Source organism: Oculina patagonica, chromosome 8 (genome assembly GCF_052425735.1).
Source record: "Oculina patagonica isolate OP01 chromosome 8, crgOcupat, whole genome shotgun sequence".
NCBI classification, from domain to species: domain Eukaryota; kingdom Metazoa; phylum Cnidaria; class Anthozoa; order Scleractinia; family Oculinidae; genus Oculina; species Oculina patagonica.
The window spans coordinates 19015218-19025407 of record NC_135765.1 but is presented as its reverse complement, the minus strand read 5'-3'; the positions used below and the strand labels follow the sequence as shown (position 1 = coordinate 19025407).

The following is a 10190-nucleotide window of genomic DNA, read 5'->3' as shown; positions in this document are numbered from 1 at the left end:
CACGTCCACTGTATGGAGAATTTGTGATTGGGGTAACTTTCATGAACTTATCTACATTAACCAAGACATCTTTAATGCTAAGGATACCATCCTGTTTTGTTCCCCACTGAACTAGATCTACGTTTCCTCCATGAAAGGCCCAAGTGAAGTTAGCAGACGAACCAAGGTTTGCCGTCACCTTGTTCCCATTGTAGGGCGAAATAAATTGTAGCTGACACGCTGTATATAATAAACAACGTACTTGTTGTTACACTAGTACATTACTAACAATTTTCTAACAAATTGCTTGGCTACCGTCGCAAGTAGCTAAAGCTCAAGAATCGACTCGAAATTAATAACATTATCTTAAATTATTAAATGTTTTTTATTCATACCTTCCTAACTGCATTTCCGTCTAAGCTTTGTATTCTTTTTATATCTTTATTAATTGGAAGGCATGCTGTGGGCATTAATAGTTTGGAACTCCAGACAATGCGAGCCCTGGACAATTGTCGGTTCAATTTGCATATTGGATGATGAAACCTTTTTACCGATTCGGCGACCATCTTGAAATATATTGTTTCGAAGCCTGTCTTCAGCTGTTTAATGAGTCCTGCACAGTGGCACATGTACACTCATTTGCCACCTATTTTAAGTTAAGACATGGGTTTCCAGCGTAATAGGTAAGGTAACAAGCGACAAACTGATAAGCAAATGAAGCAGTTGCGAAATGAACTGAATCACGTAAACGTACCTGCTTGCGGAAGTATCTGAAACAAGATAAAGTAGAAGAAGTGTCTTGACAAAAGAACGTTTCCTGCCATCATCAGTTCACGATAAACTTTCAATGTGTCTCAAATATCATTGCCGCCGACATTCAAGTCACCTTGGAGATGTGTTTTAAGGCTGCCATCTAACATTAGTCATCGACGTCGCCATGTTTAATTTCTAGGAAAGTAATTAATCAGGGAGACACGTCACACGATCCTTTATTTGGCTGTGGTCACGCGAGTCACGCACCGCAAAAATACTGAGGCTCTGAAGCCGAGAGGTTAAAACAAATAAGGATCCTGGTCTTTCCATAAGCGACGTAAAAATAGTTGTGAGCAATCGGTAGTTGATAAAGATAATATCCCACGACACAATTTAAATATTTGTTTATACGTGTCACAACGTAAGTTTTGGAATTTTTTTATTTCCTGTTTGCTGAAACGACTGATTGAAGACTCTGCAGAAGCCCCTTGCGATGTCATTTGTTTGCTTGAAAATACGCGAAGCTAAGGGCTGGGGGGAAGGAACACATGTACAAACGAAAACCTTCAAGAGAGTTCAGCTTTATAAAGCTTAAGGAGAAGCCAGTACTGTAAACATATTTAAATTAACTACACACGAAAGATATATTATTTGAAGTAACAAAGCAGGCACCATTAATACATGATCAATGTTTTCGCCTAATACGTTTCTATACAGGTCTTCCTGTTTCCTTACGTTAAAACTAACAGAGTACATGCATTCATTGTTCTCATAAAAGGTCGATCTCCAAACCTCTTTTCCTCATTCTGTCTGTTTGTTCACGATGGAAAGTCAAAGATCTTAGAGACGGGAAGTTCCACTGGTTTGAAAGGCTACAATAACGTAGTTCATCTTCATGGCCAAGTAGCACGATACGTTCCGGCTGTAGGTAACCTGTACGGTTCTCTGGGAGTTTTGGTGCCGGGGAACTGGCGATGTAAGTCGTGTATTACTGAGGTCTCAGTCCATACACCAACCGGTACTTTGGTGACTCCCTCGTATCAAAAGTTGGTTGGTCACCTTCCATATAGTGCATACACTTGACAAAAAACCTAAGGTTAATGGGTTACTGGAAGGCCTACAGTGACTCTCTTGTTTGCGACGCGTATATTTCAAGCGCAAACATTTACAAGTAGAGCCACCTTCTTCACCCTTTCATGTCACGAGTTTTAAAAACAGTATTGGGAGAAAAGACCTCACCCGTCTTATACAAACTGAGTGTAAATGTGACATATGCAGCTAGCCGATATACACTTTTAAATTTTTAATTTTTAACTCTTAACTGCTATTTTTATCTTTCACCTACCTTTATAATAAAATTTTATATTCTATTGTAATTTATTTATTTATTCATTTATTTATTTATTTATTCTTAGAATTTAAGTGTAAATATTTCAACTTTAAATAGCTTAGATATATAATAATGTAAATAGTGTCCACAATTAGTTTTTTTTAAGCTAAATACTTCAGACACTTTAATAAAGTATTTCATTCATGATTGTTTTGCGCAGCTCATAGGGATCTAATATAACAATGTCAAACTGCATACCTCTTACAATGAGCTTGACGGTGCTGATTTGAATTCGAAGACCTGAAGTTGGTTCTGCTCTCAGAGTGCACTGGAAGAATGTGTTGTCTTGATCGGTGATATTTTCAATTACCAGAGAAGCTCTTCCTTCAATGTCTACTCGCCCAGTGTAAGCTGGCGGCATATCAGACTTAACTACTCTGTCACCATTCTTTAACTCTACTATCAACAGTTTATACATATTACTGATGTATACTCCCCAGGTGATGCCCTTGAGCTCAGCCTTCCTATCAGTAACAGCGTAGTCCCACACAAGTGTAACATTGTTTCCTTTTGTAACGTAACTTGGATTGTCTGGTTCTTTAGTGAAACTCATTGCTCCCTCTTTAAAACCGATTAAAACAAACAAGAGAAAATTAAAAAGCACTTCAATCTTTGAGAAACTTGTATGCACACAGGGGGTGGGGGAATGGGGTTGACAACCAACAATTCAAAGTGGAAAAACGCGATATCGAAATTAACTGTCTCAACTACTTTTGACGCTCATTGTACCCTGTAGTCAGTTCAAGACGTTGAAGAACGCTATTAATGATAATTTGTTTTGGTTTTGTTTTTGTTGTGGATAATATAAATATCAGCTCATTCACTGATTGTTGATAATTTTCCCATGTGTAGACATACAAATCCTTATCGTGAGCCTGCAGTCATTTGCCATGACTGTTAAGCGGTCTTACTATTGCGCAATCAGGTCGCTCATGTTTTCAGAGCTATTCGTCAATTTCTTACACTCATCGTTTTGTGGTTACTTTGTTAGTAGTTGGAAGAAGTGCAGCGCGAAGTTTTGGTGCTCGATAAAAATTGAGCAAACTGATGTAAATTAACCACAGTGTAATTTAACCCAACCTAATATCGAATGCACTTCAGTGAACTGTGTTGGACTGTCTTATTATAAATCTCTACAATGTTGGTTGTGATTGCTTTGCAGTTATCTGCCTATGATCTTCATCTTACTGGACGCTACTCTTACTGTCATTTAAGACTGTAATTTCCTTTTCCACTACGCGACCTTTTAAAATAAAATGAACTAGACAGAATATCTTAAACGTACCTGCATGCGGAAGTATAAACACGATTACATGTAAGAGGTAGCCTAACGAAATGACGTTTTCACCCATTACCAGTCTGTGACAAAACCTCGGGATTGCCTAGGTGTTGTTAAGGTGTCCACTCAAGAAAGCAATTTCTGTCGCCGCTTTTATAATGTAGCTTTTATAATGTTAGCAAACGTACTCAGCCAATACGTTGTTCATTTGAATAGAGTCACACTTTAGTAACTTGAGTCACGCATATGAGCAACTGACTCGTCCCAGGACATCTCTTGTGAGAAAACTGTATTCTGAAACGCGTACAGCCGGGAACGAGTCACCTGAGAGACGAGTGCTTAGACATGTTTAGAAATATCACGTTTTGCAAGTTTGCTGAGAGCAAATTTATGCTGTTCTCTATAATAGTCGGGCACTTAAGGTTAATATAGTACAAAGTATTTTTAACAGATAAGCAATATTTTTAAAAGGGCTGACAGAATGACGTTGATGTTTAGCATTATCTGGCCCCTTGAACATCACAGTTTTTCTAGGGATGACAGTTTATTGAGAGCGAAGTTCAAAAAATATTATTCGCTTTCAAGAATAGATAATGTCCGCGGATAAGAAGGCATGCAAATGGTTGCTTTTGCATATCGTCGTTTTCAATAAGAAATATTACAATAATAGAAAATATTTCTATTTATATACGTTTCCATAATAATCACTGAGACATTTGTCTTGTCCCATGACAATGTCTACAGTGTAACGAGCTGGCAGTCATTACTCAATTTCGTTTCTTAGTATGTTTTACAATTCAGTGTGGATGTGTGGATTAAGTGTGAATTCAATTGGATGTGGATGTTTTAGGGAAGGGTCCTTTCGACACATAAAATGTGGTCTCTTTATCAAAAAACATACAGCTCTTATTAATATTTTTAGGCTTTATAGAACAAACGATGGCCTGTGCAACGTACGTCATGAAGAAGTAAGAAAAAGTAGAATTTCATCGTTGGCAGATGGACAGATGATCAAGCGTGACTGGTTCTGACAAAACACAACACACATGTACATTGCCTTGAAGACGTCAAGCGAATAACAATGTTGTGTTCAAATGGCTTTAAACTTCCGTATACCGTAAAATTCCGGTTATAAGGCCCTCGCTTATAGCTCCACCCCCCGGTAATAGGCCCATCTACCTGCAAACAAAAAATACATCCGATTATAAGCCCCCCTCTACCGGATGACAGCACTGAACAGGGCTAAATGTTGCTTTATTATGCGTTTTAACTTAAAAACGTTTATCGATCAACACTCCCGTGGCTCTTTTCAAAACGGTTTTTTTATTCCGCTTATAAGCCCTCCCGGATATAAGCCCCTCCGCTAATAAGCCCACACAAAACCTCTCACGAAGTTGTATAAGCCCAGGGGCTTATAACCGGAATTTTACGGTATCATATTTTGAATTGAGCAAGTAAACATGTAACCGCGGTATAAAATCACGAAGTTTTACTGATATGGAACTGGCATCAGTTCGAATTTTATCACGCTTAAACCCCCTAACCTAACAAGATTTATCGAAGGTCAACTTTGTTGTCGGTGTATTTTGACTCCGTCAACAGTCTAGTAAAATCTAAAAGTACGAAATCCAAAATATTCTTATCTTTTACGCACGATGCATATCTCAGACTTATTCGCCACAAATAAAGCATAAGAAAGTACTGGTTTTTAGTTGTTCAAACCGCAGGTACCTTCTTTGCTTGTTTAATATTAAAAACCTGGTTAGTGCAAGGGAACTACACCCGGGACCATTTGAGCAAAATTATTGCTCGAAAAGATCATAAGGATTGCTAAAACTCACTTTCCGATAAAGAACGAACTAAGGGCACACGTTAATTAAAATAAGCAAAGCACGCGCCTGAAGAAAACTAATGTGCGCACCTGCATCCAACCTAAAGGAAGCAGTGCGTAAACTCTCAGTAACTAGGGGTAACAAGACGATATAAAGACTACTAACAAGCAGAGGAAACGGCGATGGTTGCATAATATTTATCAATGATAGCACCGTGGCGTTTGATGAGCGACGTAGATTAAAGGCCTTGGCAATAAAGATGTAAACAAGGCTGCAGCGTCTGTAGATGTCCAGTTTGTATGTGCAAATTCTTGCATATGTCACCAATTGAGATATTTATAAATACTATTCGCTAGATCGGCTGGGATGTTGCTGTCCATATCAGGACGTTTACAATCTGGAATGTCAAATTTTTTCTTTTGTCATAGACGCTGATATGAATGGGTGCGTCTCTATCTCTATGGCTGACGAGATAACACACTTCAGTTGATGCCATGGTATTGCCCTCCGTTCTAGTTCTGACGGGAAATATCGATATTCATGACAATTTCCAACATTCCCGTTATTAACGCTGAATGAGTTGGTCTGTAGTCAGGCAGCTGAAAACAGCTGATGTGGACCTACCTAACTATTAAAAATATTTTCGAAAGGTGTAGTTAAATGTGACGGCCTTTGACGTGCCTTGTTTCATAGTTTTGAGCATTAAAACATACTAGAAAATGCAAAGAAACAAAGAAAGCGATACCGATCGTCCGGTACAACACTAATATCAGCAGAGGTATTCTTTCCTCAAAACCGCTGACATCAACATCAGCCAAGTAACCCTGAAACCTGACCGAAACCTACGAAGAGATGGCAGCAGACTAAGGTGCCACTAAAAGACTGATCGGGTCAAAGTCTTAATGTTGGACAGCAAGAGAAATCAAACACTAGCTGATCGAGGATTATTTCGAACACATTCTAGACAAAACCCGTTATAGTCGAAATCAGCTTCAAATGATAGTTTTAAAGTGTCTATCAAAGCTTAAGAAATTAATTACGACAAAGTGGTGGGCGATAATAAGGATCGTGCCGATCTTGTGTACTTACAAGCAAAGAAACTTGTTGTGGGACTTAGCTCGAAAATAGAAATAATCAAGGATCGAATGGAATTCAGGCTCACACGACAGTGTGAAAGTTCATACTGACCTGGAGTAGAAGATGCTGCAAGGTCGACATTGAACAACGAAACTTACAAATTGAGGCATGTTCGTTTTCTTCCAACATGCGTTTGAGTCATCGACATATATCCGCCACCTGCTAGCGGTAACTGGCATCGGGAGGTGGACAAGGCTCCTTCTACAATGTTACTCATAAAAAAGGTCCGCAATCACAGCGCTGACCGGTGATCTCATCACGCAACAAAATACTTGATGCATGGTAATGCATTCCCTCCTAAGTGATCAATCACTTCACTCGACTTACATACTTTACAAATTTGAGGATTTTCATAATTATTATCCAACGCGCCTGGGCCAGCATATACTTAATGTTTTCGTAGTTTGTCACAAAGCTGAACTGCGAAACAAACCAAACTCCGTGACACCCCGATATAAGAACTAAGAAAATGTGTTCTGCGAAAATGGGTTCGTTTATAGTGGAACTCGGTATACCAAAGTCCTTTTTAATTTACAATTATTTCATGATGAGCCCGCGTTGGAACAAGGTGGTAAAAAGTCAACTCGACGCTTCTTGCCTCGTCGGCTATAACCATTCGTACCCAACAAGGGCGAATAGAGTAATCGTTTTATTAAATTCTTCTTTTAGTATAAACCGACTGGACATTTCATTTTGACGTAAAGGAAGTGATACTATGAAGAGGCGGAAAAATTTGTGGTGCAGCGTGCACTTCTTGAGTTGAATGAAACATGCGAGGAAAGCGAGTGAAAGAGTTTTTTCTTTTGAAGATTTTCCTCTAAAGTCATCTATACATCCTGGAACATTGTGACAACAACTAAGGTGTACGGGAAGATCCGAAGCAATAGCTTTTTGAAAATTATACGCCTTTTGTGTAAGTCCAAAGAAGCAACTAAACTTTAACATATCAAAAAATGATTACAAAGGGTCAATCTAGATTTTGAGAAAATTAGGCTCGTTGAAAACAAAAGAAAACAACAATCATTGCTATGGTAACCTTTGTGACTAAGTGACCAGTAGAAAATTAAACTTTAGTCATATTTGATTATTATGGTGTATTTTGGCAAAAATCGAACATTGGCTTCTTTGATAATTTTCATTCTCAAAACAACCACCCTAGGGCTAAAAAAACTACATCGAGCCTCCTTAAGCTTTTAGCATAAACTCTTTTTGTTTTGCGTAGTAAAGTTATCTATGGCATTTTTGTGGTTTTTTGTGTGAGTTTAGTTAAAGTATTGCTGATTATTTCTTGTATTTAAAGCTCGCCAAGTTTGATGTTTTCAGCCATTTTTGTGATGAACGTTCGCTTTTCGCAATCACTTCCTATATAAGGTCAAACATAGGTATAACAACTGATAACTAGGATTCAGTAAACCGATCAAAAACCTAGAAATGTATTATTATGCATCATCGGAGGCAACGCATTCCATATCGATTCTCAGTTTACTGGCCATAAATGTTGAATGAAGGGATTTCCAGCCTTGTGCCAAGCCCACGTAAGTTATACTAACCATTCTTGAAATTAAAAAAAATCATTAATGTAAGGTGCTCCCTAAAGCACTTATACAGCAGATCTTAAATACATTTAACTGTTTGTAAGATTGGCCCGGATGAAGGATATGGCGGTTAAATTTCCACACTAGTTGAATTTTGTCAAAACTATCTTGTCGTTTTTTAAAAAAATCGGATCTCTCTCGCCTTTTTATAATACCATACATGTATTGTGGTACTCACCAATAACAACCAAATGAACAGTATCAATAACTATGCTGTCAGCAAGGTTGACTGGTCTGATGTGACAGCCAAACACTCTGTCATCTGCTATCTTGATAGAACTAAGTGTGAAGATGACCTGACCAGGAGATGTCTGTCTATCCCAGATGCCGCTCACACGTCCTGAATACGAGGAAGGTACTGATAATACAGCCGATCCATCACGTCCGTCTACTGTCACCAGTACATTGGCAGGAGGTATTTGACCCTGATCAACTGGTGACACAAATCCCCACTTTATGAATCGAAAACTGCCACTGAATGTCCAGGTAAAGTTCACAGATGAGCCACGGATTGCCTTTATATTTTTTCCAGCATAGCGTGTGGTGAAATTAACTTGACTTGCTGCAAAAAGTAAAGGCTGGTTTTCATCGGGAATAAGCATAGGCACAAGCAGAAAACAGTGCATTAGAAGAGCGAACACACTCTAACGCTGTCATAAACATAGCGTAAGCACAAAAATTACTTATACTTATGCAAGGGTGGCGCAGTGGTGAGAGCGCCCGCTGCCCACCAATGTGGCTAGGTACGATTCCCGGAGCGGGCGTCATATGTGGGTTGAGTTTGTTGTTGGTTCTCGTCCTTGCTTTGGGAGTTCTTCGCCGGGTTCCCCGGTTTTCTTCCATCCCGGGACAAAAACCAACACTTCTAAATTCGATCAGGAATCCGAGGGCCACAGGTTTGTAAAAGTGACTGAGGTAAAGCTCGTAAAAGAATGCAAGTCTTCGCAATACTGTATATAGAAAATGACACCAAGCTTTACAAGCCTGGTACCTTATGAAACTTTTTTTTATTATTAAGACAAAGTAGACAAGTTAATTACATTATAAAAAATAAATACCTTACAATTAACAAATCGACCACATTTTTCCATGGTCTACACTCTTATAGACCATAGAAATGACGTCAGAAAATGTTCAAAACTCAAGTGGAACCACGAGCCGTTTAGGCGAGTGGTTTCACTGCAAAGTTTTGGACATTTTATGGCGTCATTTCTATGGTCTATAAGAGTGTAGACCATGGAAAAATGTGGTCGATTTGTTTTATACCATAACAAACTCGAACAAGTATTTATCAAAAGCGATGCCTGACCGTGAAGAAACTTTGTCGGTGGGACGTAAAGATTCCGGCCCAACACGTAAAAACGACAATGATACAAAAGAAGATGAACAGGAATTCAAAGAATAACAATTTTAATTACCTTTTCCTCTGAGTGTGTGCCTATCGCTTGAAGCGAGCAAGATTATTTTTCTTTCTGAAGATCTTGTTAGCGCTCGTTCACTGAACTTTGACGGTCCGCTGCCGGTTCGCTAGCACCGTTCTTCTCAGTTAGACCAAAAATTCAAAGCCAGATCACCTGATTAGTAGTCCAATCCTGAATTCCGAAAACAAATGCGTACTTGATTTAAACAAAACACGATAAAATTCGCTTTCATTCATGAAGACCAAACTTACACATCTTTTAGCCCGTGCGTGTGCATGGCGTGATCTGACGTCACTTGCATGGTCTATACTCTAATCGACCATAACTTTCGACCAATCAGCGCGCGAGAATTCTCTCGGTTATGGTATAATACACGACATACGTTACGCTACGTAGCTTACTTCCTATCTTTTACAATGTTTTCCTTTTAAATACTTTGAAAAATAAACTGCTCGTGTCACCATTTCTGGAAGACTGAAATACAGTTGAATCCCAATAACTCTAACCCTCAAGGGAAATCAAGAAAGGTTCGAGTTATCGGGAGTTCGAAATATTGAGGGTAAAATTAGTAAGAAAATGACCTGGAGGGGAATCGAAAAAGGTTCGAGTTATTGATGGTTCCAGTTATCGGGATTTAACTGTATTTTTTCGCTTTCAGATTGACACCACTGTGTTTAGCACATAAAAAATGAGTAAGCGTGGCTCGTGTTTCAATTGGTAATTGCGATTTTCTTCGATTTCGTGATGAAGAACGGTGTTTTAGATTTAGATGACAAATTAGAGCGAGATTCGCAAGCAAAAAAA

At 38.7% G+C, this 10190-nt stretch overlaps 2 protein-coding genes across 4 annotated transcripts in view; one reads left to right on the top strand and one right to left on the bottom strand.

Moving 5' to 3' along the window:
- LOC144662794 (uncharacterized) overlaps positions 1–10190 on the top strand; it is a 195612-nt gene that overhangs the window by 47274 nt on the left and 138148 nt on the right. The window lies entirely within an intron of this gene.
- LOC144662841 (uncharacterized) overlaps positions 1–10190 on the bottom strand; it is a 34334-nt gene that overhangs the window by 13216 nt on the left and 10928 nt on the right. Inside the window, exon 2 of the mRNA XM_078523792.1 lies at positions 8144–8527. Coding sequence (XP_078379918.1) covers positions 8144–8527 — 384 coding nt within the window. The remainder of the gene's footprint in view (positions 1–8143; positions 8528–10190) is intronic.